The sequence below is a fragment of the Hordeum vulgare genome, chromosome 3H, assembly GCF_904849725.1.
Source record: "Hordeum vulgare subsp. vulgare chromosome 3H, MorexV3_pseudomolecules_assembly, whole genome shotgun sequence".
Classification (NCBI taxonomy): Eukaryota; Viridiplantae; Streptophyta; class Magnoliopsida; order Poales; family Poaceae; genus Hordeum; species Hordeum vulgare.
In genome coordinates, this window is record NC_058520.1 from 249,740,523 (window position 1) to 249,766,096 (window position 25,574).

Here is a 25,574-nt window from a genome sequence, read left to right on the forward strand (position 1 = left end):
TCCCACCAGTCTCGCCGACGACAAACTCTCGCCCGTGCTTCCTTTAAGCGCACCATCGCCCGCCAACGTACCCGCCTAGCGACCCTTAAGGACGCCGACCCCAACACATCCTTCTACCACTAGCAATGCTCCCATCGACGCAAAAGAACAGGGTGCATAGCCTTGTGGTTAAAGATGAGGAGATCACGAAACCGAGCGACATGGTTGCGACGGCATACGCGCACTTCGATGCTTGGCTTATCTCCATCATGCCTGTTGAGTGCACCTTAGACCTCTCTGCTCTCATCACGCATGGCAACCTAGACGACCTCGATACACCCTTTGATGCCGAGGAAATCTGGCAGGCCATCAAGCGGCTGCCCGCATGCAAGGCACCAGGTCCCGACAGCTTCACCGTTGAATTCATGCATGCAGTTGGCCTACTGTCAAACAAGACCTCGTTGACGTATTCCAGCAGCTCTTCGCGCTTCGAGGCCGGGGTTTTAGCTGCCTGAGTCAGGTGCTCCTCGCGTTGCTTCCTAAGCACGTAGATGCTCGCAACCTCAATGATTACAGGCCCATAAGCCTTATCCACTTCGTCGCCAAGATCTTCACGAAGGTTTGTCACTGTGACTCGCTCCCATGCTCAACACCCTTGCTAGCGTGAACCAAAACGCGTTCATCCCATGATGAAGCTTGCACAACTTCGTCCTAGCTTCGAGCCCCTCGCGCGCTGGTAAAGCCTGACCTGGCACACGCCTTCGACTCGATCAATTAGCCATTCCTTTTCGAGGTCTTGCGACAATATGGATTTGGTGATCGATTCCTAGACTGGCTGGCCATTCTTCTCTCATCGGCCAGCACCAAGGTGCTCCTCAACAGCAAGCCCGGCATGGCCATTTGGCACCGTTGCGGGCTTATACAAGGTGATCCCCTCTCACCCCAGCTCTTCGTCCTTGCGGCCAACACGTTTGGCCGCCTACTACGTCGCGCCACCGAGCTGGGCATCCTGCAGCAACTACATCCCCGGAGACCAATCCCCGTCGTCTTGCTATACGCGGATGACGTGATCCTATTTTGCCAGCCCTCAAAGGACGACATCTTGGTAGTGAAGAGTATCATGCAACTCCTTGGACGTGCCTCGAGCCTCCAGGTGAACTTCCTGAAAAGCTTGGCCACCCTTATTCGTTGTGATGCCGACAAAGCCGCATCCATTAACGACCTACTCGACTACCCCGTTGTGGACTTGCCCATCACCTACCTTGGCATTCCGTTTACGATCAGGCAGCCCTCAACAACTCAGCTTCAGCCGGTGGTAGACAAAACCGCTGCCATGCTCCTTGGATGGAAGGCACGATTCATGAACAACGTTGGTCGTCTCGCGTTCGTCAAGGTAGTGTTGAGCGCAATCCCCATCGATCAACTACTTGTGTTGACTCCTCCGAAGAAGATCATCAAGGCGCTTGAAAAAATTCAAAGAGAATTTCTCTAGGTCGGACACACGAAAGCCAATGGTGGCAATTGCCACGTTAACTGGCGTCGCGTCTCGTGGCCAATCTCGCTTGGAGGACTCGGCGCCCACAATCTTGAGCACACCGACCTCGCGCTCCGCATGCGTTCCTATGGCTAAGCAGCACCGACAACACCAGGGCTTGGAGTGGTCTTGACCTGCAGTTTTTGGGCCAAAGGGCGCACCTTCTTGTTTGCTTCCACCACCATGCAGATCGATAACGGACTATAGGCCATGTTCTAGGAGAACCGCTGGATTGGGGGTTGTTCAGTCCGTGAGATCGCGCCACTCCTATACTCCTTCATCCCAAAACGCCGCCGCAAACTACGAACAGTGGCAGAAAGCCTTCAGGCTAACCGTTGGGCGCACGACATCCACGGCAGCATTGGCATCCAGGAGAGAGGTCAATACCTACACCTATGGCACATGATCGAGCATACAATGCTCTCCACCAAGCCAGATTGCCTCCTCTGGAAGTGAAGGTCGAGCAGCACCTACACCGTGAATCTGCATACCTCGCCACTTTCCATAGCTCCACCACCTGCGACGCCTTGAAGCTTACTTGAAAGTGTTGGGCACTGCCGCATGACAGGTTCTTTCATTGGTTCGCCCATTTTGAACGGTTTTGGACCGCAGACCGACTCTCACGCCGCTGAGTGTAGCACCCCGCACTCTGTCCACTTTGCAACCAGGTGCCGGAGACCATACATCATCTCCTCCTCGCATGCCCCTTCTCTCAGCAAGTATGGTACAAGGCACTGAGCTTGATGAGGGTATCCTACAACCCGCCCGACAACGAACCCTCAATTAAAGCATGGTGGCTCTCCGCAAGGCAGCTCACATCCAAGCCCATGCACAAGGGCCTCGCATCCGCGACCCTGTTCATACCATGGATGCTTTGGAAGCACCATAACGATTGTGTCTTTGACAGAGCCCGCCCCTTGGTCACTACCCTGATGATGAAGATCAAGGACGAGGCGGCCCTTTGGGTAGAGCCGGAGCTCTAGAACTTAGAGCTCTCACCCCTACACCTGGGATGTTCACTGATTTCGAAATTTTGCATTGTATGTTAGCCTCCTACGAGGATTGTAACTCAAACCCTTCCTTATCAATGAAATGAAACGCAAAGGTCTTATGCATTTTCTCGAGAAAAATATGTTTGTATTATCAAGGAATAAAGCACCTAGCATGGACGAGAGGGACAAGTACTGCAGCATGAGCAAGCATACGAGGAATGAAGATGGCCCTTCTAGCAAGGATTCGAAGACTTTGAGGCCGCCATAATGACAGATGGAAACATGGATGAAATATACAAGACGACACTTCGTAATTTTGTCCATAATCATCCAATAAGTGTTGCACGACCTTGCTTTTAGGCCAGGCCCATAAAAATGAAATATAGAACAATAAGCAGTTTTTAGAGTCCGTATGAGTGGAGAAAACTGACTTAGGGTGAATTTTGGCACCCTCCCTGGGCTGGCGGAATTTCCCCTTTGTCCCACCATAAATACCGCCCCTAGGGCATCATTTAGAATTGGGTTTGGTTTACTCAAAAGCTAGCCATTCCAATTTGATGTAACCTGGCATGTCCAATGACCGTCGACGAACCGCATCTGGAACCCCCGGTTTAATCAATCCTTCATCCATGTTCGCAATACTTAGATTGCTATTATTAATTCTTGTTTGTTCTCGGTTGAACACAAAGCTTAGACATTCATGGTCAGGTTGGTCGTGCCTCCGACATCACCGATAAACTCTAGGATATAAGTCTAGCGGTAAGGTGCACCGTCTAGTGACCGGTGTGGTTAGGTAGTCAAGGACCTAAAGGTCGATTTCGACGCAAATCGAATAAGTGCCTCCATCGAAAGATCAAACACCATTGTGGTTATTATTGAGCTGACTTCAAAAAGCATTCTACTCCGAAATCCACGTCAAACCTTTGAATATCTTCTCTCCTATTTGCTTTCAAGCCTATCTTTCAAACATCCAAACTCTTCAAATCCAAAGATCTATCCTATGACACTTTGAGTGTGGAGGAGATTATCTTTTGAAGCATAGGGATTCATCAAAAGCAACCTCATATTGTTGATTTTGGAGGGTGCGCCTCCTAGATCGATTAGGTGTGCGCCTCCTAGATCGATTAGGTGTGCTTGGGAGCCTTCAAGGTATGAAGACACCAAGAAATTTGTTAGGGCTTGGAGATAATTTAGTCCCGAGTGAGGCTTGACCTTTGTGGTTTAAGCCACGGTGGAATAGGTTGGTTTGCGCTTCGTGGGCGATGGAACCAAGACCTACAACATGTCATGCAATCAAATGTTCTGACATGCAAAACTGAAGGTTAGAATTACCATGTTCAATAATTTCTAAAGAATAAGAACAAGAAAACAAAAGGCAATTTATGCTCTAGGAGGCAGAACATGCTCAAGAACATATTCCTGGTCAGAAAATAGGTTCAAGATCTTGAGTGGCCATTTTAGATTCCGATTATGCATCCATACAGCTAACTCGAGCTCTAGGTCATACACTGTATTGATAATATGCAAAAGTCACATAAACAATGCATCTTCAACTCAAAGATCACCTACTATATTTTATCAACAAACTAACATGATGGAATTAAAACTACAATACCATCTCTAGTTAGGTAAGAGCACAAAACATATGCAAATATATTTAGAACGAGGGACTCATACACCAGGAATTTCCATCTTTTATGTCCAACATTACAGCTTCTTTTGCATGATTAATGCTCTCTTCCACTAACAACGCTTGGTCCTCACTAGCTGCAGACACAAATAGAAAATACATGAGTGCAACGAGATGAAAAAATGCCGACACCAAAAATCAACTTTCATCAAACTAGGTGCAAACTATTATCTAAGAAAAAAAAACTCATGTACAGAAACAATCAACAATAGAAAACCCAACACATCAGAAAATTGTGTTGGACTTGCCCAAAATAGTTATAACAAATAATGCCAAGTCCTTTTTCTAAAGAGGACTGGTGGGCAATAGGCTAATCTGAACACCTATGAGAGAAAGGGGTATACCATAAATTAAAGCTCACGGACCACCCATGAAGTTCTCAAATTCTACTCAATTTAGTGTCAACTCCATCAAAAAGGAAACTAACCAATTCAAGTCGAAGTCAAGATTATCTATGGAGTGTGCCCACCTCCAGACGTGCACCCCCGCTGCTCAGACGTGTGTCCCCTCCCTCCCTCTCTCTTCGCTATCTCTACCATTCCGATTTCCCCCACACCGTCGGAACAAAACGCTCTCCTCTTCACGGTACTGCCGGAACGAATCTCCGACAGTATTATTAGCCTATGTCTCTTTACATATTCGTATTAGTATAGATTTCCTTCCTTGTAACCCAAGTCTATTGTACTACGTATTTGCCCCATGGGCTTATGCAATACATCTATGTTGCTCCTCTTAACAACAAGCACCATGGCACAATAACATCAGCACTACAACTAATAGCTAATGCTCCGATTCAATACTAAGCATCCAAGTAATGCTATAAGATAATTTGAGCAAAAGTGGCAGATTAATTTTATTATCTCAAACAAAAAAGAGCAGAAATTTAGATTGTAATTGTATACGAAAAACATATTATGCATGCCTAGCTATTCATCGGTGGAGTTAGGACAGCAGCATAGTTTGCAATAGAACTTTGAAAAAACCATCGGCTGAGTGGTTTTTATATGACAGAAGACATCCTTACATTGAGCCATACTCCTTTCAAGCATTGAGAGTTGACATAGTATTTTCTTATCTGCACCCTGCCAAATGAAATTATGCTGGAGAATTTGGAAACATATAAGAACAGAATAAGTAACTACATCCAGATTAATTTACCTTACTTAGTGCTAACAAAAAACAGTTCCTTGCTGATGCCAGATTTCCCTTCTTCCAGATGCAGTTACCCAAACATAGCCATGCATCCACAAGAGATGGATTCAGCTTTACCTATCCAGGAGCAACAGACATATTTAGGATTCTAACCAGGAAAACTCCAGGAGGGAGAAAAGGAATTGTTTAGTCTTCTGCTACGTACTGCTTTGGATAAATGCTCTTCAGCCTCCTTACAATAATCTGGGAAGACATCGAGTATTTTCCCCATCAGAAATTCATAAATAACACGCTCTTGTGGGGATTTTCTTTGCTCTGTAACGTATGAGAAACTAAAATTAATACAGAAACAGAGCATGGAAGGAACATTTCTACAAGGGTGAACTATTACAAGAAATCTGATGAAGATACATATGCACATATTTTTATGAATAGGCGTAAAAACAGTTCGGGTAGTTTCCAACCAATCTGAACCCTTTCTTTAAGAAAACCAGTCAGATAATTAGTTTACATTTTTTTAAGAAAAGGTAGAACATTGTCTACCTTATGCATTCAAAACGAGCCGTAGTCCGGGTGACCAGAGGTCAATTACATGAGTGGTGGAAACAGAGAACTTCCAGGCACAACTTAGAAGATAGTTAGGGGGGGAGCGGGGTAGAGAAGTGAGACCAAGGCAGAAAAATTAGTAGCCTAAGCAACAAGAATCAAGTATGAAGCCTTTCCGCCCACGGTAAAAGAGATGATCTGACTATTTGACGCTGTGCCAGGTGACTCCATAGTCTGAGAATCTCAGCAGCGTTAGAGCACAATACCCCAGCGACCATCTTTTCTTGCCACGACGACACAACACAAGAAGCAAAAAAAACACATCACGTAGGCCCATAGGTGTTACCTTCACTAATGCATTCAACAAACTCCGCAATATTGGCAGCACTGATCGCTAAATCCACAATTCCAAGCCTATTCCAGAGCTCATAAGCAAGCTGACAGCGTAATATTATGTGACTGATTGTCTCAGTGGCAGGGCAGATATCACAGTCCCGTACCAGAGATAAGCATTCCATTTTTGCGAACCATATTGTCTCTGGTGTTTAGGTGTCCTTTAAAAGCAAGCCACAGAAAGACCATGTGTTTTAAAGAAATCAGAGCGTTCCAAACATAACTTGTGTACTGCCAGGAGACACCTCTGAAGATCAGCAAGTTGTAAAAGTAAGCAGTGCTTATATCTGAAAGTTGGATTGAAGTCAGGCGTTTGCCTTGTGCGTCATCCCCTGGCTGAAAATCAGCTAGGCAGAGCAACATCCGTTCTAACTCTCCGGAAGGCATTGACGACAAATTTGGGTGCAGCTTGAGTGCCCAAAATCCTTGGTCAAACTGAGAAGAGATGTTGCAGGAAGGGTCTCGAGCAAAAGAATAGAGTACCGGGAAAATAAGTGCAGCCTACCCAGGGGTGACCATTGATCATGCCAGAAAGAGATGAGCGAGCCATTACCTAGCACACAGCAGGAAGATTCCAAATCCAAGGGGATGCAGGATTTTACGGTTTTCTAAATATTGGTGTCACTGCTTGAACTGGTGCTGGGAATCCTTTGCCGGCAATACTTTTGTGCAAACCATTGATAGCAAGGGATGTTGCTAACCTGCATGATTCTTGCTGCAAATTTACAGATCAATGCTATATTGTGAGCCTTGAGATCCCTAATGCCAAGCCCTCCACATTCCCTGGCGTCATAACTTTGTTCCACGCAACCAAACAGTGCCCCTCGTGGACAATTTTTTTGCCTTGCCAGAAAAACGCTCTCAATAGCCGCTCATGCTTTTCCAGAGACTCTTTAGGCCACAAGAAATATGCCATATAATAATTAGGAATTGCCGACAGCACTGCATTGATCATGATTAGGAGGCCTCCCCAAGAGAGAAGGGTAGCAAGCCATCCAGACAGCCTTTTGTCAACACACTGGATGACAAGCATCAAAAGCCCATGAGTGATTTGTGGATGGACAGAGGTAGACCCAGGTAAGTGCAAGAAAATATGACAATGGGCAGCCCAATATCTCCACAATCATTGTTGCAGTCCCTTCATCTACACTGATTGCCACAAGAGTACTCTTGTGAAAGTTGATCTGCAGCCCTGTGAAGTCAGAGAAAATATTGAGGATCTCTTTGACTACGTTAGCTTGATCTATATTTCCTTTGAAAAGCAACAATGTATCGTCGGCATATTGTAGCACCAGGAAGGAGTGCACATTCAGTTGATGTGATAAATTTCCCTCCTGGTAGGCCATGCAGCAAAGCCTCTGAAGAACATCTGCTACAAGGATAAAGAGGTATGGGGATAAAGGATCGCCCTGCCGTAAGCCCCTTCTAGACTGGAATGGCTCCCCCACCTCGCCGTTGATAACTATCCGAAAAGAGCTAGTGGGTGCCAAAACCTCCGGCCTTCAAGATCTCTGGTAGGACTAGGGTTCCTACCGGGCCTCCGGCGTAGGTTGTAAGGGCAGGGAGGAGGGGAGCGAGGGCTGGAGCGGGCGCGCCGGCGAGATGGCGCCGTCGCGGCTAGGGTTAGGTGCGGCGGAGGCTAGGGTTCCGGCTCCTTGGAGAGCCGGGCAACAGAAGATAATATCTTTATTGCTTGATCTCAATTGATGTCTTACAACTAGTATTTATAACTCGAGCCTAAGATAACTTTCCTAAAGTAATTTACCTAAGATAACTTGCGGGCCAAGCCGCTAATATTAACGCCCAATGGGCCTACGCCGGCCATAGGCCAAGCCGGTCATAACATCTCTCCCCGCCTGCACAAACAGCTCGTCCTCGAGCTGAAAGTTTGGATAGTGTTGGCGGAATTCCTCACGCTGCTCCCACGTAGCCTCCTCCTCCGGAAGCCCCGTCCACTGAACGAGGAGGAACCACACGCCACGTCGAAGCTGTGCCTGCAACACCTTGGCTGGTTCCGGAAGAATGCGACCATCGGCGATTGGAGGAAGCGCCGGAAGGGCCGCCGGTGTGTCGCCATGGAAAGGCTTGAGTAGCCCCACATGGAAGACGTCGTGGATACGAGCGTGGTCTGGCAGCTGAAGACGATAGGCCACCTTCCCAATGCGCTCCACGATAGGGAAGGGTCCAGCGTAGCGAGGGCCGAGCTTGCGCTTCGCGCGTGGGTCGAGTGACTGCGTAGAGCGGTGGAGAAGACGCAGCCACACCCAATCACCCACGGCGAATTCCGCCTCGCGATGGTGATTGTCGTAGTAGTGCTTGGCCAGCTGCTGGGCCTGAAGGAGGCGCTGACGGACCTCAGCAAGCATCTCGTCACGGGTGCGGATAAGGTCACCCGCAATCTCTGTCCGAGCCGTCTCCGGGTCCACCGGAAGTATAGGCGGAGGCGGGCGACCATATACCACCTCAAATGGCGTGGCACGAAGGGCGGAGTGATAGGAGGTGTTGTAGCAGTACTCCGCCCAAGAGAGCCAGTCCACCCAAGCTCGAGGCCGATCACCTGTCACACAACGCAAATACATGGCAATGACCTTGTTAACCACCGCGGACTGACCGTCCGTCTGAGAATGAAATGCCGTACTCAGGCGAAGCTGGACGCCCGCCATCCTGAAGAGGTCGCGCCAGACATGTCCCGTGAACACCGGGTCCCGATCACTGACGATCGAAGCTGGGAACCCGTGTAAGCGAACGATGCCGTCGAAGAAGGCCCGGGCCACGGACGCCGCCGTGTACGGATGACCGAGCGCGATGAAGTGGGCATACTTAGAAAAGCGGTCGACCACCGTAAGGATGACCGACTTGCCGCCCACCTTGGGAAGGCCCTCGATGAAGTCCATGGAAATATCCGCCCAAACCTGAGACGGCACCTCCAAGGGCTGAAGTAACCCAGCCGGTCTCAGGGTCTCCGTCTTGTTGCGCTGGCATGTCTGGCAAGACCGAACCCAGTCGCGGACGAGTGCGCGATCGCTGGGGATGTAGAAGTCAGCGCGAAGACGATGGAGGGTTTTCTGCACACCCTCATGACCTGCCGAATGGGCGAGCTGGAGCACCTGGTGACGGAGATCATCATGCGCCGGAACAAAGATCCGGCGCCCATGGAGAAGCAGTCCATCAGTGAAGCGCCAGGGCTCCTCAAGGTCACCGGCCGTGAGCTGCTGCTGGAGAAGAACGGCGTCGTCGGCTGTTGCAGTTGCGCGGCGGATGTCGGCGAAGAGGCCGAACGTCGGCCCGGATCGGATGCACAGGGACACCCCAGCGACCTCGTCGGTGGAAGGAGCGAGATCGGAGTCGCGACGGGACAGCGCGTCGGCCACGGTGTTAAGGCGGCCCGGACGATACTCGACGGAGAAGTCGAAGCCGAAGAGCTTGCTGATCCACTGGTGCTGCGGCACAGTCGACAGTCGTTGGTCCAGTAAGAACTTCAAGCTGTAATGGTCCGTACGGATGTGGAAGACCCGTCCCCACAAGTACGGCCGCCAATGGCGCACGGCCTGCACCAGGCCAATGAGCTCCCGCTCGTACGCCGCCAGCTTAAGATGGCGCGGAGCAAAAGGCCGGCTGAAGAAAGCAATGGGCCCCTCACCCTGATGAAGCACGACGCCGAAGCCCACGCCCGACGCGTCACAGTCCACCACGAACGGGCGGTCGAAGTCGGGCATCTGGAGGACGGGACCCGTCGTGAGGGCCCCTTTGAGGGCCTCGAATGCCGTTGTCGCCTCGTCGTCCCAGGCGAAAGCATCGCGGCGGAGCAGCCGCGTGAGAGGTGCCGCGATGAGCCCGAACTCCCGAATAAATTTCCGGTAGTATCCTGCGAGGCCGAGGAACCCGCGGAGAGCCCGCGGTGAGTGAGGCGTCGGCCAGGCGGAGACAGCTGCCACCTTGTCGGCGTCCATAGCCACCCCGTCGGCCGAGATGACATGGCCGAGGTAGGCAACAGTAGGTGTCCCGAACGAGCACTTCAAGCGCTTGAGGTGGAGGTCGTGCGCCCGAAGCTCGTTGAAGACGATGGCGACGTGCTGGAGGTGCTCGGCCCAGGTGGCGCTGAAGATAAGAATATCATCAAAGAAAACAAGCACAAACCGCCGTAAGTAGGGTCGCAGAATGTCGTTCATCAGGGCCTGGAAAGTCGCCGGGGCATTGGCGAGGCCGAAAGGCATCACCAAGAACTCGAAGTGGCCATGGTGGGTGCGAAACACCGTCTTGGCGATGTCGTCCGGGTGCATGCGCACCTGGTGATAGCCCGACCGGAGATCGAGTTTGGTGAAGAAGCGCGCCCCATGAAGCTCATCCAAGAGCTCGTCGACCACCAGTATCGGAAACTTGTCCTTGAGTGTGAGCGCGTTCAGGCCGCGGTAGTCGATGCAGAAACGCCACGTGCCATCTGTCTTGCGAACGAGAAGGACCGGCGCGGAGAAGGGTGACGTCGAGATCCGGATGATGCCCGCTGCGAGCATAAGGGCACACTGTCTCTCCAACTCATCCTTCTGCAGCTGAGGGTAGCGGTAAGGTCGCACCGCCACGGGAGTGGAGCCCGGAGCAAGGTGAATGCGATGGTCGTATACCCGAGCAGGTGGGAGTCCCCGCGGCTCGTCGAAGAGGGCGCTATGTTGCTGCAGAAGGGGATCCAGCAGAGGGTGCTCGGTCTCGGAGGAGGTGGCGGCTAGCTGAAGATGTGGCACGGCAGGTGAAGCGCCCCCAATGCCGTCCCACCGAATTTGGCGTCCCAGCCGCCAGAATGTCATCGTGAGGGCGTCGAAGTCCCACACGATGGGCCCGAGGGTCCGGAGAAAGTCCACACCGAGGATGAAGTCGAAACAGCCGAGGTCGATGCCGGCACAGCTAATGGAAAAGTGTTCGCCCCCGATGGTGATGGGAACGTCGCGGGCCAGTCCATGACACTGGAGGCGGTCACCGTTGGCCACCGTGATCCGAAGGCGCTCCCCGCCCGTGGTCGGAATAGCTAGACGACGCATGGTTGCCTCGGGCAGGAAGTTATGAGTGGAGCCCGTATCCAACAGGGCGACCAGCTGCTCGCCATGGATCGTCACGGGCAGCAACATGGTCCGCTCATGACGGATTCCGGCGAGGGCGTGGAGAGAGACGACGCAGGCCGTTGCCGTAGGATCTGCGGCCGTGTCTGGTGCGTCGTTCGTCTCGTCCGCCTCGGTGTAGTCGACCGTCTCCAAGTAGAAGAGGCGGGGGCAGACATGTGTCGGCGTGTAGGGCTCATCGCAGTTAAAGCAGAGACCCTGACATCGACGCTCCTGCTGCTCGGCCGGGGACAGCCTGCGGAAGATCCGTGTGGCGGCCGGAGGTGCGGCCGTTGCGGCTGGCGGAGGCCGGCCCGGTGCTGGAAGGGTCGGGGCGGGTCAACTGAGCTGGCGGCCGCCCCGTCCGGGCGGTTGCTGCAGTGCCTGGGCCCGCTGCTCGAAGGCCCGGGCGTAGTACATGGCGGACTGAAGGTCGGGGGGTTCCCGGAGCTCGACATCCACGCGAATATGGTCCGGTAGGCCACCCACAAAGAGCTCAGCGCGCTGAGACGCGGATATGCCTGGCGCGTGGCATGCCAGGGCTTGGAATCGGTCGGCGTAGTCCTGGACCGTTGAGGTAAACGGTAAGCGGCCGAGGGCTGCCAGTCGGCTGCCACGGATGGGGGGGCCAAACCGGAGAAGGCAGAGCTCGCGAAATCGGTCCCACGGTGGCATGCCGCCCTCGTCCTGCTCGAGGGCGTAGTACCAAGTCTGGGCAGTACCACGTAGATGATAGGACGCGAGCCAGGTGCAATCCGACGCGAGCGTCCGCTGCCCCCGAAAGAACTGCTCGCACTGGTTGAGCCAGTTGAGGGGGTCTTCCGCGCCGTCGTAAGTGGTGAAGTTCAGCTTAGCGAACCGAGGAGATGTCGGCCCGTCGTGTCCGGGAGCCGCGGATGGCGGTGGCATCGCGTATGCCGGGTCGGGAAACTCCAGGCCGTAGGGCGCCGAGCTGGAGGACCGCTCGAACGACAGAGAGGGCGCCGGGTGTTCCGGTGCCGGGGTATAGATCGGACCCGAAGATGATCTGGCTGCCCACGCGGGAATCGGCGATGGCGATGACGGGAACTGCACCTGGTGCAGGGGCCGACCGGTGGTTCGGGGCGCTGGAGGTGCTACTGTCGATGGCGGCGGCGGCTGCTGGTGCGGCGCCGGAGCCTGCGCCGTGGTGGCCGGTAGCGACTGGTGGGGCAGCCCCCCCAGCGGCGCGGTGGTGGCCGGCCACACCGGCCAGGGAGTGCCCGCGGCGTGGTAGTGCTGCAGCAGCAGCTGCGGCGGCGGCGGCGCCCCTCCGTGGAGCGGCTGGAAGGCCGGGGTGGCCCACGGCAGCGACGGCGGCCCGTAGGTAGTGGGGGCGACGCTCGGCGGCGGGGGTTGGGTCCCAGCGAGGTAGAGGCTGATGCCTCGGACCGCTTGGACAAGCTCCCGCAGGGTGCCCGACATCGCTTCGGGCGAGAGTATGGGGAGCGGCTCCTCCGCGGTGATGATCGGCACTGGCGAGGGAGCGGTCCCGGACGTGAGCGGCAGCGGCGGCGGGGCGGTGGTGGTGGTTTGCGGCAGTGGGGCGGTGGTGGTGTTGAGCGGCTGCGGTGGTGGTGTTGAGCGACATGATCAGCCTGGAATCTCTGGATACCAAATTGGTAGGACTAGGGTTCCTACCGGGCCTCCGGCATAGGTTGTAAGGGCAGGGAGGAGGGGAGCGAGGGCTGGAGCGGGCGCGCCGGCGAGATGGCGCCGTCGCGGCTAGGGTTAGGTGCGGCGGAGGCTAGGGTTCCGGCTCCTTGGAGAGCCGGGCAACAGAAGATAATATCTTTATTGCTTGATCTCAATTGATGTCTTACAACTAGTATTTATAACTCGAGCCTAAGATAACTTTCCTAAAGTAATTTACCTAAGATAACTTGCGGGCCAAGCCGCTAATATTAACGCCCAATGGGCCTACGCCGGCCATAGGCCAAGCCGGTCATAACAATCTCAAACAGTCCAGACCAACTAACACTGTCAATGGCCTTCCTGAAGTCTAGCTTTAGAGCCATCATTGGTAGTTTTCTCCTATGAGCACACTGCACCAACTCCGATGCTAAAGCAAAAAAAATCCACAATGGACAGCCAAGGCAAGAAACCAGACTGTAATGGGTGGACTAAATCCATAATTTTACGGTGCAGGTTGACCAAGACCTTGGTAGCCAGACTCTAATGGGTGGACTAAATCCATAATTTTACAGTGCAAGTTGGCCAAGACCTTGGTAGCAAGTTTTGGAACTGAGTGCACCAGGGATATTGGCCTGAAATCTGAAACTTCCAGGGCAGTCCTTTTTGGGCAGAAAGGTAATAAGACTAGTGTTAATACCATTGAACTCAGCATTTGTGGTTGTAGAAGTCTGTGAAAAAGTTTATAATGTCATCTTTGATCAAATGTGCAAATTTCTTGGAGCGGTCATTGGTGAAACCATCGGGCCCTGGACTCCTATTATTGGGAGAGGTTGGTATTAGAGTATATATAATATAGCCATGTACCCTTTTGTACTTATCCCATTGTATAAGGGGTTTCCTGCATATATATCGGCCTATGGCCTAATGGGAATACAAGTTGCATATTCCTAACATGGTATTAGGGCCTAGGTATTTTTTAGCACGCGCAACTCGTGCTTGATCCTCTTCTCGTCACCGCCGCCGCCGTGTTTCCTCTGGTCTGGCTGCGCTTCCTCCTCCTGGCCCAGGATTCCGTCGGGCTGGTTGCTGCTGCAGATCGCGTTCCTGACGAAGCCGATCTCAAGCTGCCGGTCTCCCGTAACGATCCAGCCGCCGGCCGCTGGGTCTCATCTGCCCCGTAGTCAGGTCTCTCCCGATTGGTTCGCCTCATCCCGCAGTCTTCCACTCACCGTCGAGTCTCCCGATTGGGTCCAATCGCTACCCGATCCGGCTCGCTACGCCACCAACCCCGCCACTGGATCGCTACGCCACCAAACCCGCCACTGGATCGCACTGCTGGTTGTCTCGCCCCAAACCGCCAGATCCCACAGCCACTCGAAGCCGTCGGCCTCCTCTGCCAACTGCTGGATCTCGTCGGATCTCGCCGGCCCTTGCTGCTCGTTGCTGCTCTCCGTCTGTCTCGCCTGATCCCGCCCCTGCTCTCTACTGGTTCTCATGATCTCTGCTGCTGCCGGGAGAGCTGCATATTCCAAAAAAAAATGTCTACTGCATCGGGCTATGTTACTGTTCCTCGTTGTCCGGTGATTTTTGATGGCACTAACTACACCGAGTTCGTTGGCTTCATGCGCATTCATATGCGTGGCATCCGTCTATGGGGCGTTCTTTCTAGCGAGGTTCGTTGTCCGCCACGTCTGGTTCCTCCTTTGACCCCCACTCCGCCGACGCCACCGGTTCTTCCTGCGGATGCTAATCAGGCTGCGAAGGATGCGGCTAGGCTTGCTGATGAGGCCGATGTTCGTGCTCTGATACCATGTTAAGCTTCATGCACTAGCCAACGCAACCAAAAGTCCGAACTGAGGACTAGTGCAATCCACATATACTGTAACACTCCCTCACGTGTGACGGGGAAGACAAGTCAACACGTGCAACCGGAAGAGAGCGACGGCAGGCGAAACTCACGTATGACTCAAGAGATCTCTATGTGGACAAAAAGGGGAGCTACCAGCAATTTTTCAAATAAATTGCGAAAGCCAGGACTTGAACTCAAGACCTTAGCTCTGATACCGTGTTAAGCTTCATGCACTAGCCAACACAACCAAAAGTCTGAACTGATGGAAAGGGCTAGTGCAATCCACATATAATGTAACAGTTGGATGGCGGTGACAGTTTCTCCCATGAAAAAATAGCAGCTAAATTAGTCATGTGAACTTCCTCATATAACAGGTTGAATTGTAGCATAGGCAGAGAGTGGGACAGCTGACCAAGAAAGGCCTTCAAGTACTCAGTAGCTATTTGTAGCTTCTTTGGGTTGTCAAAGTGCTCAATGCACTCATGCATAAAGACCTTGACCTTATTTTTCCTGGTGTGGCAACTAGCTGCAGCGTGGAAAAGTTTACTATTTTCGTCACCAAAGACACAAAAACTGATCTTAGCTCTCCTCCTCCACATTGCTATTTGCCATAGAATGAGCCGCTCAGCCTTTGCAGCAGCAAACTTCCTTAGTATGGCCTCCAAAGGAATTAAAAACCTCCTTTCTTCAACAGCATTTGGTACTCACCACATGTTTTTTAGTGTCAATGAGCAGCAGAAGACCGGGCTTCTTTCTGCTCCATTTACAGATAGCAACTCTAATTCATCTCATTTTAAAACTGATCAAAGTAGAAGATGCAGCTATAGACCTGGTCCCTTTACTCCACCCATCAACGATGATCTTCCTAGTCGGCGTCGGATTATCAAGCGGAGACGGCACGCAAGGCTAGGCCAGGTGGCGTTGGCGTATGGCATTTCCATCCATCAATGGAGGGACTGCTGGAGCAGGACTGTAGAGGGCTCATACGGCAGCGAGCAGCTAGACAACTAACAGGCGAGTGGCGGAACATGGATGGCCAGATTCCAGCAGTGGCAGAGTTCATAAAATTGGAGCGCAATTGGCTGGTAAGCCTCAATTCCCTGTATAGATGTTCTTGTCTTGCATACCGATCTGGGGGCATCGTCAATTGATCGGGGTCACAATCTATTCAACAACCCAGCTTGACCCTAACTCGTCCCCGACCCTCGACCAACATCAATTGACCCCGGATCAGGGTACGCACCTCAACCCGTGAACCCCGCTACTATGGTTGGGCCTCTTCTTGACTTGGGCTCATTTGTTTGACTTGGTCTTCTATTTTCTCCTCTTCTTTGACTTGTTGACCATGAGGACTTGCTTGGATTTTTGTTGACCGACTTTGACTTGTGTTGACCGTTTGTGTCAATGCCACTTAGGATTAAGAGGGACCCATGGTATAATTTAGATATTCCCTCAACAAGATATTTCTTTCTTCAAAGGCTGAAATGTGAGCTATGTTCATATCTGTTGGTGTATATAAGACTGAAGTAGGAACAAGAATGCTCTTATTTCATCAAGGTTAACTACATAGTGTGGATAATTTCTATGTCACACCCACCACTTTATATCCAAGGGAAGACTCTGGCATCCAAAGCTTCTTATCTCTCGTATCAATAGTCCATCCCCCTATTTCTCAAATTTCCAAGTATCATCTCAATCCTATAGTTCATTTTTTATTATTCAAGAATGAAGATTACGCATTGTGCGAAATAGTTTTGCTGCCGCTAAGCAACCCTATTTTTGTGTTGTTACGGGCTTGTAACTTTCTTAGAATACAATACCAACAGGACAACCGAGCTTCCACGTTTGTACAATTAGTTCTTTAAGTGTGTTCGGCTACGTCAGAAAATCATCATATACATACCAATGGCATTCAAACTGTCATCTTACCGTGACCATCACCATCTTACCCTAATGCTTGTTTTGTCTGTTCTGTACTACCATACATCCCCCCCCCCACTGGCGGAGCGCTCCGTTGGGCGAGGTATGGCACCCGCCATACCTTGATTTTGGCCCAAAATTTTTTATAGGTATTCATCGCTGGTGGGCCGACTTGGCTGGGCGACTAGGCTGCTCCAGAACGCACACGACACACACACGAGTACACGACCCTATCACGCCACGCACACACCTCACGGACACGGGACGAACCAAAGATGCAAGTACGCAACCCTAGCGCCACTCCTCTGAGGGCGGCAATAGCGGCGGCTGGCCAGGTCGCGATGACCCAGACGGCCGAAGAGGGCAGCCGACGACTGGCCAGCGAAGGGCAGCGGTGGCAGCGGCAAGCACCAAGGGCGGCGGCGGCGGCAGGAGCAAGGGCAGTGGCGGCAGCAGCAGCAAGCGGCGGCGGCAAGTACCAAGGGCGGCGGCAGCAGCAAGGGCAGTGGCGGGGCAGCAGCAAGGGCGGCGGCAGCAGCAAGGGCAAGGGCGGCGGCAGCAGCAAGGGCAGTGGCGGGGGCAGCAGCAAGGGCGGCGGCCGAAGCTACAACTCCGACCGAACCAATGGATTGTTGGGGATTTGCTGGTATTTCCCCAAGGTCCGACACTCCGACTCCAACCTAGCCACTTTGTTTTGTTGATTTTTTCTGTCAATTCTTCAGGATCTTGTGTAGGTATAAGTTTTGTCTTTAGATGATTATACTCTCCATACAAGCTAATAAGATGCCCAACCAATGCAGTTATGTCCATATTGTCAGAAGATGGAAAGAAAGGGGGAGGAGTAGCAAATCCAATAAAAAGGGGAAGAGGTAATTTTCCATTTTTCTGAAATTTGAAGTGCTTGGTAGTGGCAGCAGATTGTATTGATATTTTAATGTTGTGATTAAAGATTTAAAATGGTATTTTGAAGTGCTTGGTAGTGGCAGCAGCTCCAAATCGAATCCAAGCACCCGCAAAAGTGTCAATATTTCATCACATCACACTCATCAAGATTAAGTGATTTCCGTGGAAGTGGAGCATGAAAATTTGATGCCAACCGAACAAGTGGAAGAACAAACTACAGATTCCGTTGAAGCTATAGTGGAAGAGAATGTTGAAGTTCACAGGGTTGAAGGTATAACTATTTTTAGTGAAGATTACATAAACGGTGATCCGGGACTTCGCATTCCACTTGGAAGATGTCAGTCTTTTGCACCAAAAACAACATTCCAATACCAAGTATGGATGACATCTTCACAAAGTGGGTAAATCAAGAAAAAGTAGACGAAACGATGCCACAGCTGATCATTTTTTCATGTGGACACCTTCTATGCTGCTATAGACTCCATCACCAAAGAGTTTGATCATCGTTTTAATGAGGTATCTTCAGAGTGTTAGACCTTTCAGCCTGAGCATTGATAGTTGTAGATGACACTAGGAGAGTTGGGATAATTTTCGTTGGTTTATTTCTCACACAGTGCCATGCCAACCTGAGGGATTGGGGATACATATTTATAGGCTGCTAGCCAGCCAAGCATATGCTAAGATGCTAGTCTAAGATGCTGCTAAGATGCTAGTCTAAGATGTTATCCTAACTGCCAGTCCTTGGTGGTCAAGGATTCTATCCTAACAGCCACAAGGACCATGTGCTGCAGCCCCACAAAGGACCATGTGCTGCAGCCCCACAAAGACCCTAGTACAGAGACTTATCCACCACAGAGCTGCTCCAGAACTTCTCTTGTCTTGACCCAAGAAACTCCTTTTCTAGGCTCAACCTGAATAAGCTTGCTAGGCTCACAGAGATTTACCATGATGATTTCTCTGATTATGAACGTGGACATATAGAAGATAACCTTGATCTATTCGTTGTCCATATGAGAAGAATTGAAGACTTTAGATCTTGTCATGATATTGTAAGCGTAGCTAAAATGATGGTTGAACTTGAAAGGCATGTCATGTTTCCTACTGTTTATCGCCTCATTGAGTTGGCATTGCTACTACCGGTAGCGACGGCAACAGTTGAAAGGGCCTTCTCATCAATGAAAATCATCAAGACTGAGTTGCACAGCAAGATGATAGATGGTTGGCTTAATAACTTGATGGTTTGTTATATTGAGCGGGAGATCTTCAAAAATATTGATCTTGGTAAAATTAAGGAAGATTTTCAGAATGAGGGTAGGGCATTGCCATTGCCTGGGTCTTATAGACGTCACTGAAAGCTTCATTATCGATATGTTTTTAGGTTCTTTTCCTATTGAAACATGTCTATATTTTCATTGTATTCCGTTTTTTCATTTGCAATGTGTATCCCCCCCCCCCCTCCTCCCCCAGTGTATGCCATGCCAGCCACCACGCTTAATAGCTCCCAGACACTGGCGCCACGTATCTACAGAAGCTGTTGACACCCATGCTAGAGTTTTCTTCTAAATTAGGAGTATCAATACACGTGACAGTAACAAAAATAAAAGGGCAGGCTAGAAAACAAGAATATTAACACGAAGATGAACAGTTTGTTTGGCGGTTGGGGGTGGGGATGCGTACCGGGGGGCAGGGAATCGAGGACTCCCAGGGCGGCGTCAGCGCAGGCGCGGAGGGACGCAGACTTCTCGGAGGGGTCTCGGGGGAAGAAGGTGTCGCGGAGACTGTACAGCTCCTCCACTGTATCCGCCACCTTCTCCAGCGGCGTCCACCCCGCCTCCTCCTGGTTCCCCTGCCCCTGCTGCCGCTCTGGCTCGGGCACCGGGGCAGAGCTCACCGACGCGCCGTTGGCCTCGCGGCTCATCGTTTCCCTGGGCGGCGATGCGATCTGTGAAGGCGGAGAGACGGTAGAACTGGCATGCTTTGTAAGATGCCCTCTCCCCAGATATTTACATTGCACTTGAGACAGTTTGCCACAAATCATGGAAACGTTTCACAACAGACGATTGGGACTTTTTTCTAGTCCCAGCTAAAAGCCTAAAATGTCTCTAATCCTTACCCCTTTTTTTAATTAAAATAGACTAGAAGTCATTAAATGACATGCAAAAAACCATGTCACCCTTAATAATGTCCTAGAAGTTATTAAATGACATGATAAAAGTAGGGACACTGTTGGAAAAAGTCTTAAAAAGTCCCTCTCATTCATAGGGACTTCTTCCTTTAGTCCCAATACCCCATTTTAGTCCCTGAAAATCCCTTCTTTTATCTTTTAGTCCCTACACCAAAAAGTCCATGGAAAGAAACACCCCTGATTTTAGGAAAACTATTTGCAAAAATCCATTTGTGAGCCGAGGTTCATCTGCACCTATGCCTGAAAAAAAACTAAATCTACATTTTTAGGACAAGTATTTCCGGACGGAGGAAGTACTAACGAAATTAAAAAGATAAAACAGATCTACATTTTTTAAGGTAGATAATTTGATGCATGGGTCCCCTTCAATTTTTGAATTATTTGAACATCCGATTAGCTTTCGGCAAAATGATAAATTCTAGATCTTCAAAAAAATTACTGTTTATGCACTCCTTTGACCTAATTTATTGTTTTTGCTCAGAGCTGCTCTCATGTTTAAATGATACAAAAAATAAAACGGACCTCACGTGTCAAATTATCTATCACGGAAAAAATTAGAATTTTTTGAATTTGTTTTGATATTTTTTATCGGATGCAAGATGAGCCTAGACATTGAAACGCTGCCCTCAACTATTCGACCAACCGACTAATCTTTTCTCATATAAACCCCCTCCTCTAGGTGTAACGTGCCTATAATCTTATCTTTTAAAGCATTTTTAGCATAGTCGTTGTCGGTGCACTAAAGTTTGGGCCTTTAGCGCCCCAAATTTGTGCACGGACAGTAGTAGCCACGCTTGCGGCAAGGCCTGACGGGGACAGCGGAAGGTAAATACGAAGCCATCAAGGAGACACTCAAGTCCGTGAGCTAGAAGCCTCAAGGAGGGGTCCCCGCAAGATCCTATCCGGGGTAGCTAGTGAAGCCCCGGCAAGACGAACCCCTAGCAAGCCCCAACAAGGTCTCAGCTCACATGTGCGTCAGCGCAGCGGTCAGCTGCCCCTTCTCACTTGATACGTGTCGATGCGCCCGATACGTGTCGAGCGATATCTGGGAGTGAACATCGCTGAGGGGACGCGTTCATGTTCCATGTTTGGGACACCTCACGAAGCATTTAACGCATCTGCTTAGACGCGAGTGACACTGTACTTAATCGTACGCCCCGTGGGTGCACTGTTTCACTGTGCACCCCGTGGAAGTCATGTGTTGCCACTGTTGGTGACCTCTTTGACCTATAAAAGAAGGCCCAAGGCATGTACTAGGGGGAGGAGTCATCTAACAATCAGAAAGTGCGTCATTCCGCAGCTAGCCACCCTGAAACTGGCATAACTTTCCATACACGTCAAATATACACACAAAGCAGGAGTAGAGTATTACGCTTCCGAGCGGCCCGAACCTGGGTAAATCTCCCTCGCGTTGATAGTTAGTTCTGCTCTTGGTGCATACATCTACCCCACCGAACCACAAGGGATCCCCTCGATCCCATAGGCATCTCGTGCGCATCCGTTGCGCCCAACATCTCTGGCACGCCAGGTAGGGTAGAAGAGGTGCGCTAACCTGACCTAGCGAGCGGCGCGTCCGTTTCCTTCATCACCTTCACCGCCATGGCCCCCAAGAAGAGGGCTGCCATGGCGGCTTATCCATCCGCAACCACCGCGCATGTGGCTCTACAGACAGGCAACGGCGCGAACGCATGCGGAGAAAGTGAGGGCACTGAGCTTCCACACTCTCCGGCAAGCGCACCTCCCTTAGAGTGCAACGCTGCTGTCGGGTGCGTGCCAAAGGGCTCCGGCAAGACCTATGGTTCCCACTCGAGCAAACGCACCTCCCCTGGAGTGTTGCGCTACTGTCGAGGGTGTGCCAGGGGGCTCCGATGAGACCCCAAACGCGCACTCCGGCAAGCGCGCCTTCCCAGAATGTTGCGTTGCAGACGAGGGTGGGTTGAAGAGCACCTCCGACAAGGCGTTATATCCTCGTCAGGGCCTGTTGCTCTGCGGTAGGCTCGGCATCACCCCCGGCAACTTCCTGGCCGGCAAGACCTTTGGCGCCCACTCCAGCAAATGCACCCCCACTGGAGTGATGCGCTGATGTCGAGCGTGTGCCAGGGGGCTCCGTCGAGACCTTAGACGCCCCCTCCGGCAAGCGCGCCTCCCGGAGTGTTGCCCTGCTGTCGAGTGTAGGCCGAAGAGCGCCCCCGACAAGACGTTACATCCTTGTAGGGGCCTGTTGATCTGCGGTGGCCCAGCGTCGCCCTGAGCTACTTCCTGGCCTGCAAATTCCTTGTTGGCAGCCCATGAGGCGCGGTTGCCAGTCCTTCCACGGACCAACCTTTGTGCAAGTCTCGTCGGCAAGGCATGTAAACCTTTGCATAAAGCCAGGTGCACACCCTGCGCACAGTTAAAGAAAGTTCAGTGTTTCGCATTTCTTGACGACTTTCATGTTCATTGATATGCATGTTTTATCCGAGATTTTGTGTTACGCTTACCTCCGGCAAGTGCTAATGAACCGCCAAGGTTCCGAAACTTGCACGCGAGTGGAACTTGTCATGATCGGATACGCCCTTACTTTGTTTCGAGCCCGCTCAACAAACCTAAGTGGCTACGCTGAGAACGCCAAGGTATCTTGCCGGTAGCGACACCTCCAGCAGGCTGCTAAGGATCCGCTCCTCGAAGCTCTCGTGGCGGGGCTAGCCGCACCGGGCAAGTTCCCAATGAAGCGATTATTTTCCTTGGACGATTTCAACCTTTTCGGTACGAAAGGCCTACACGCGAAGGAATCCTTGTCGTGATCAGCTGCACCCCTACTCTGTTTCGAGTCCGCTAAACGATTTAGGCGGTTGCGCTGAGAACGCCAAGGTGCCCTTGTCGTGATCGGCCACTCCCTTACTTTGTTTCGAGCCCGCTCAACAAAGTGATCGCGCCGAGAGCGCCAAGGTGCCTTGCCAGAAGGGACACCGCCAACAGGCTGCTAAGGATCGGCTCCTCGAAGCGCCACGGCGGGGCTGGACGCACCGACAAGTTTTTGATAAGGTGTAAGGGTGTACCATGCGGGAAGAAATCGAACAAGGAAAATAGCATAAATTTCATGCATAACGTAATCAAGTATATTACACTGGTAGTTGTCGCTATACTAACTTAAGATAATGTTATCTTTTGACACGAGGCGGCGTCTACAAGAAGAAAAAGAGCATAGAGGCCTGCAGCAAGAGCCCAGATTGGTCCCTCCTGGACCGACACTACGCAGAGGACAGGGCGACCGGAAGGGATGATGAAGTTGGGGTCCACGAGCGTGCTCGAAGATGAGGCAGCATCGGAGCCCCTGGCAAGTCCACCCTGCCGGAGAGGGGGAGAGGTGTGAGCTGACCGTGATGGTGCGGTCGACGGTCAGTACAAGCCCAGGTCATCATACTCTAACCTAACGGCGTGGAGTTCGGATCCGTCGTCGCCGCCGCCGCCATCACTGTCCTCCTCGTCGCTATCGCTCGGGGAAGGACTTTCGGTTCCACTCGAACTCTCTTCGCAAGAGCCGACGCGCGCACCTGAGCGCCCATAAATCTTGACGGAGAGCAGATCGGCCTCCATCATTTTGAGGAGGAGGACATGCCCATCCATGAGGTTGTGAGTGCGGGCGAAGCTTTTCCACCCGCGCTCGAGGAGCATGACGCGGTGCTCCGGGTACTCAACGTCCACCTGCGCGGCGCCATTACAACAACCATGCACCCGCAGCCACAACGCGGACGGCTTGTCAACCTCCATCACCCTCGTGAAAGGGTGAGGGAGGCGTAGACCACCCCGGATGAGACCGCACAGCTTGACGATGAACTCAAGCGTCGTTCCCTCTGCATGGGTCCCCACGGGAGGGGGGGTCTGGCACCAGAGGAAGGGGTGGAGCAGCACTCCGCCTTCCCCAACCACGGGCTCCACGTCGACCACGGCCCCTCGTGCATCTTCCACCACGGGCGTTTGGGCCGTCCTCCGCATTTGTAGCTAAAGCGACGCATGATCTGAACGGGAACCTCTCGCCGTTGAGGCGGAGGACGGTGGCCGCCCTCTCCCCCTGGCCATGGCCAGGAGCGAGAGCAACTCAAGACTAGGGAGGTGGAGAAGGATGGACTCTGGGAGTGCGCGCTCTAGGAGGAAGGATGGGTGAGCATCGCCCCTCGCAACCCCCCAGATTTATAGGGGTGCGAGGGCTGGCTCTCCTCCACCCCCAAGAGCCGCCGCCCATTTCCATTAATCCCCTCGTCCGCGATCATGGGCGAACAGGTGACCGCCCCGCTCCTCCAATCCATGGTGTTGCGGTTTCTGCCCTAATCAGGACTTTAAGTCTTGAGCGCCACTTGCCATGTCCTTACTACGCATGCAACATGCGTGGCAAAAACGGCCTGTCATGGTGGGCCAATTCAGCTGCGCGGATATCTCGACCACTTTGCGCACGTCTCCCACGTCGCGCGTTCAAAGGTGCATAGTGGGGGACATAGTAATCAAAGGAAGCCCAACTGCAAACCCGGGCCACACGTGCCCATGCACTGTTTGGGCCTAGCCCAACAACGCCTTGCAAGCATGTGTGTGATGACGAGATGATTTATATACTTCTCGCACCTCGTTAGTTACCCCAAGTGGAAGGTTGAGATGTAGTCAGCATCAAGTTTTCCCTTACATGGAGACTGTAAGGTTTATCGAACCAAGATGACTCCTAGGCTCAACAAGTAGGTGTCTCCCACTCTGGCGCTAGCAGAAGGCGTGGACAAGCACACACAACAAATAACTTTGCTCCCAACGAGTACAGAGAGTTTGTCAATCTCTCCGGCCTTGTAGTTTGCAAAGGACCAAAACACAAGCGGGAATAGTAATAGTGATTGCAACGGAAAAGTAAATGAAAGCGGTAAATGGTGGAGGTGTAAACAATGGTGGTGATATGGACTGGAGTCACATGATGTTCACTAGTGATGTCTCACTCCCAAAAGACGATAAACAACTATGCTTAGGTAAACAAATTACAGTTGGGCAATTGATAGAATTTTGAATGCACCACAATGCTAATTATGCTACTTGATACTTAGAGGCTCAATAGTAATGGGCAATACGCCAAGACAAGTAGACCGTTTATTCATCAACATCTACTTACTAATCATCCACCTTGAGATATCTATCCAGAACATCTCGCCGGTACGAAGTTGCGAGCCACACCCAAAGTGCAAACTCAAAGCAACAGACAACTGCGTTAACGAACTATGCGTAAGGTAAACAATCCTTGCAACCGTGGTCACAAGCACCGTTGTTTTATCCCTCGTGGCAACATCACATCCCCTAGTCTCATGTTTCTGTCACTCAAGCTAGACATCGAGGGGCATGAACCCACAATCATGCATAACGCTCCCTCTTGGAATTACAATATACTACTCGGCCAAAGCAATAAATAACAACGGAGAACATGCATGAATCACTAAGGAACATAATATAAAAGGATAATCAAATATATAACTCATAACAATCTGAACATAATGTCATAATCCATCGGATCCCAACAAACTGAGCATAGCAGTAGCAAGAGAATTACATAGATGCCTTGATCATGTAGGGCAGCTCACAAGGACTAACCATTTAAGCACAAGATTGGAGAGAAGACATCACACAACTACTGGTCATGGACTCATGGTCAAAGGAGGACTACTCATGGTACATCCGGGAAGCGTC

General features: G+C 51.4%; 1 protein-coding gene across 8 annotated transcripts in view; it reads right to left on the minus strand.

Moving 5' to 3' along the window:
- The window catches only part of LOC123443615 (tetratricopeptide repeat protein 5-like), a 57,329-nt gene extending 37,613 nt beyond the window's left edge, over window positions 1–19,716 (minus strand). For 2 of the 8 annotated variants that reach the window (XM_045120085.1, XM_045120086.1), the window contains exons 1-5: window positions 19,376–19,712; window positions 5,553–5,662; window positions 5,354–5,464; window positions 5,220–5,277; window positions 4,183–4,272 (exon numbers count right to left, since the gene is read on the minus strand). In XM_045120085.1, the coding sequence (XP_044976020.1) occupies window positions 4,183–4,272; window positions 5,220–5,277; window positions 5,354–5,464; window positions 5,553–5,662; window positions 19,376–19,616 (610 nt within the window). In that variant the 5' untranslated portion in view covers window positions 19,617–19,712. Of the gene's footprint in view, window positions 1–4,182; window positions 4,273–5,219; window positions 5,278–5,353; window positions 5,465–5,552; window positions 5,663–6,239; window positions 6,476–19,375 lie in introns of those variants that run through there. The other 6 variants (XR_006630747.1, XR_006630748.1, XM_045120084.1 and 3 more) reach the window with 5 other exon arrangements.
- Window positions 19,717–25,574: the final 5,858 nt, after the last annotated feature.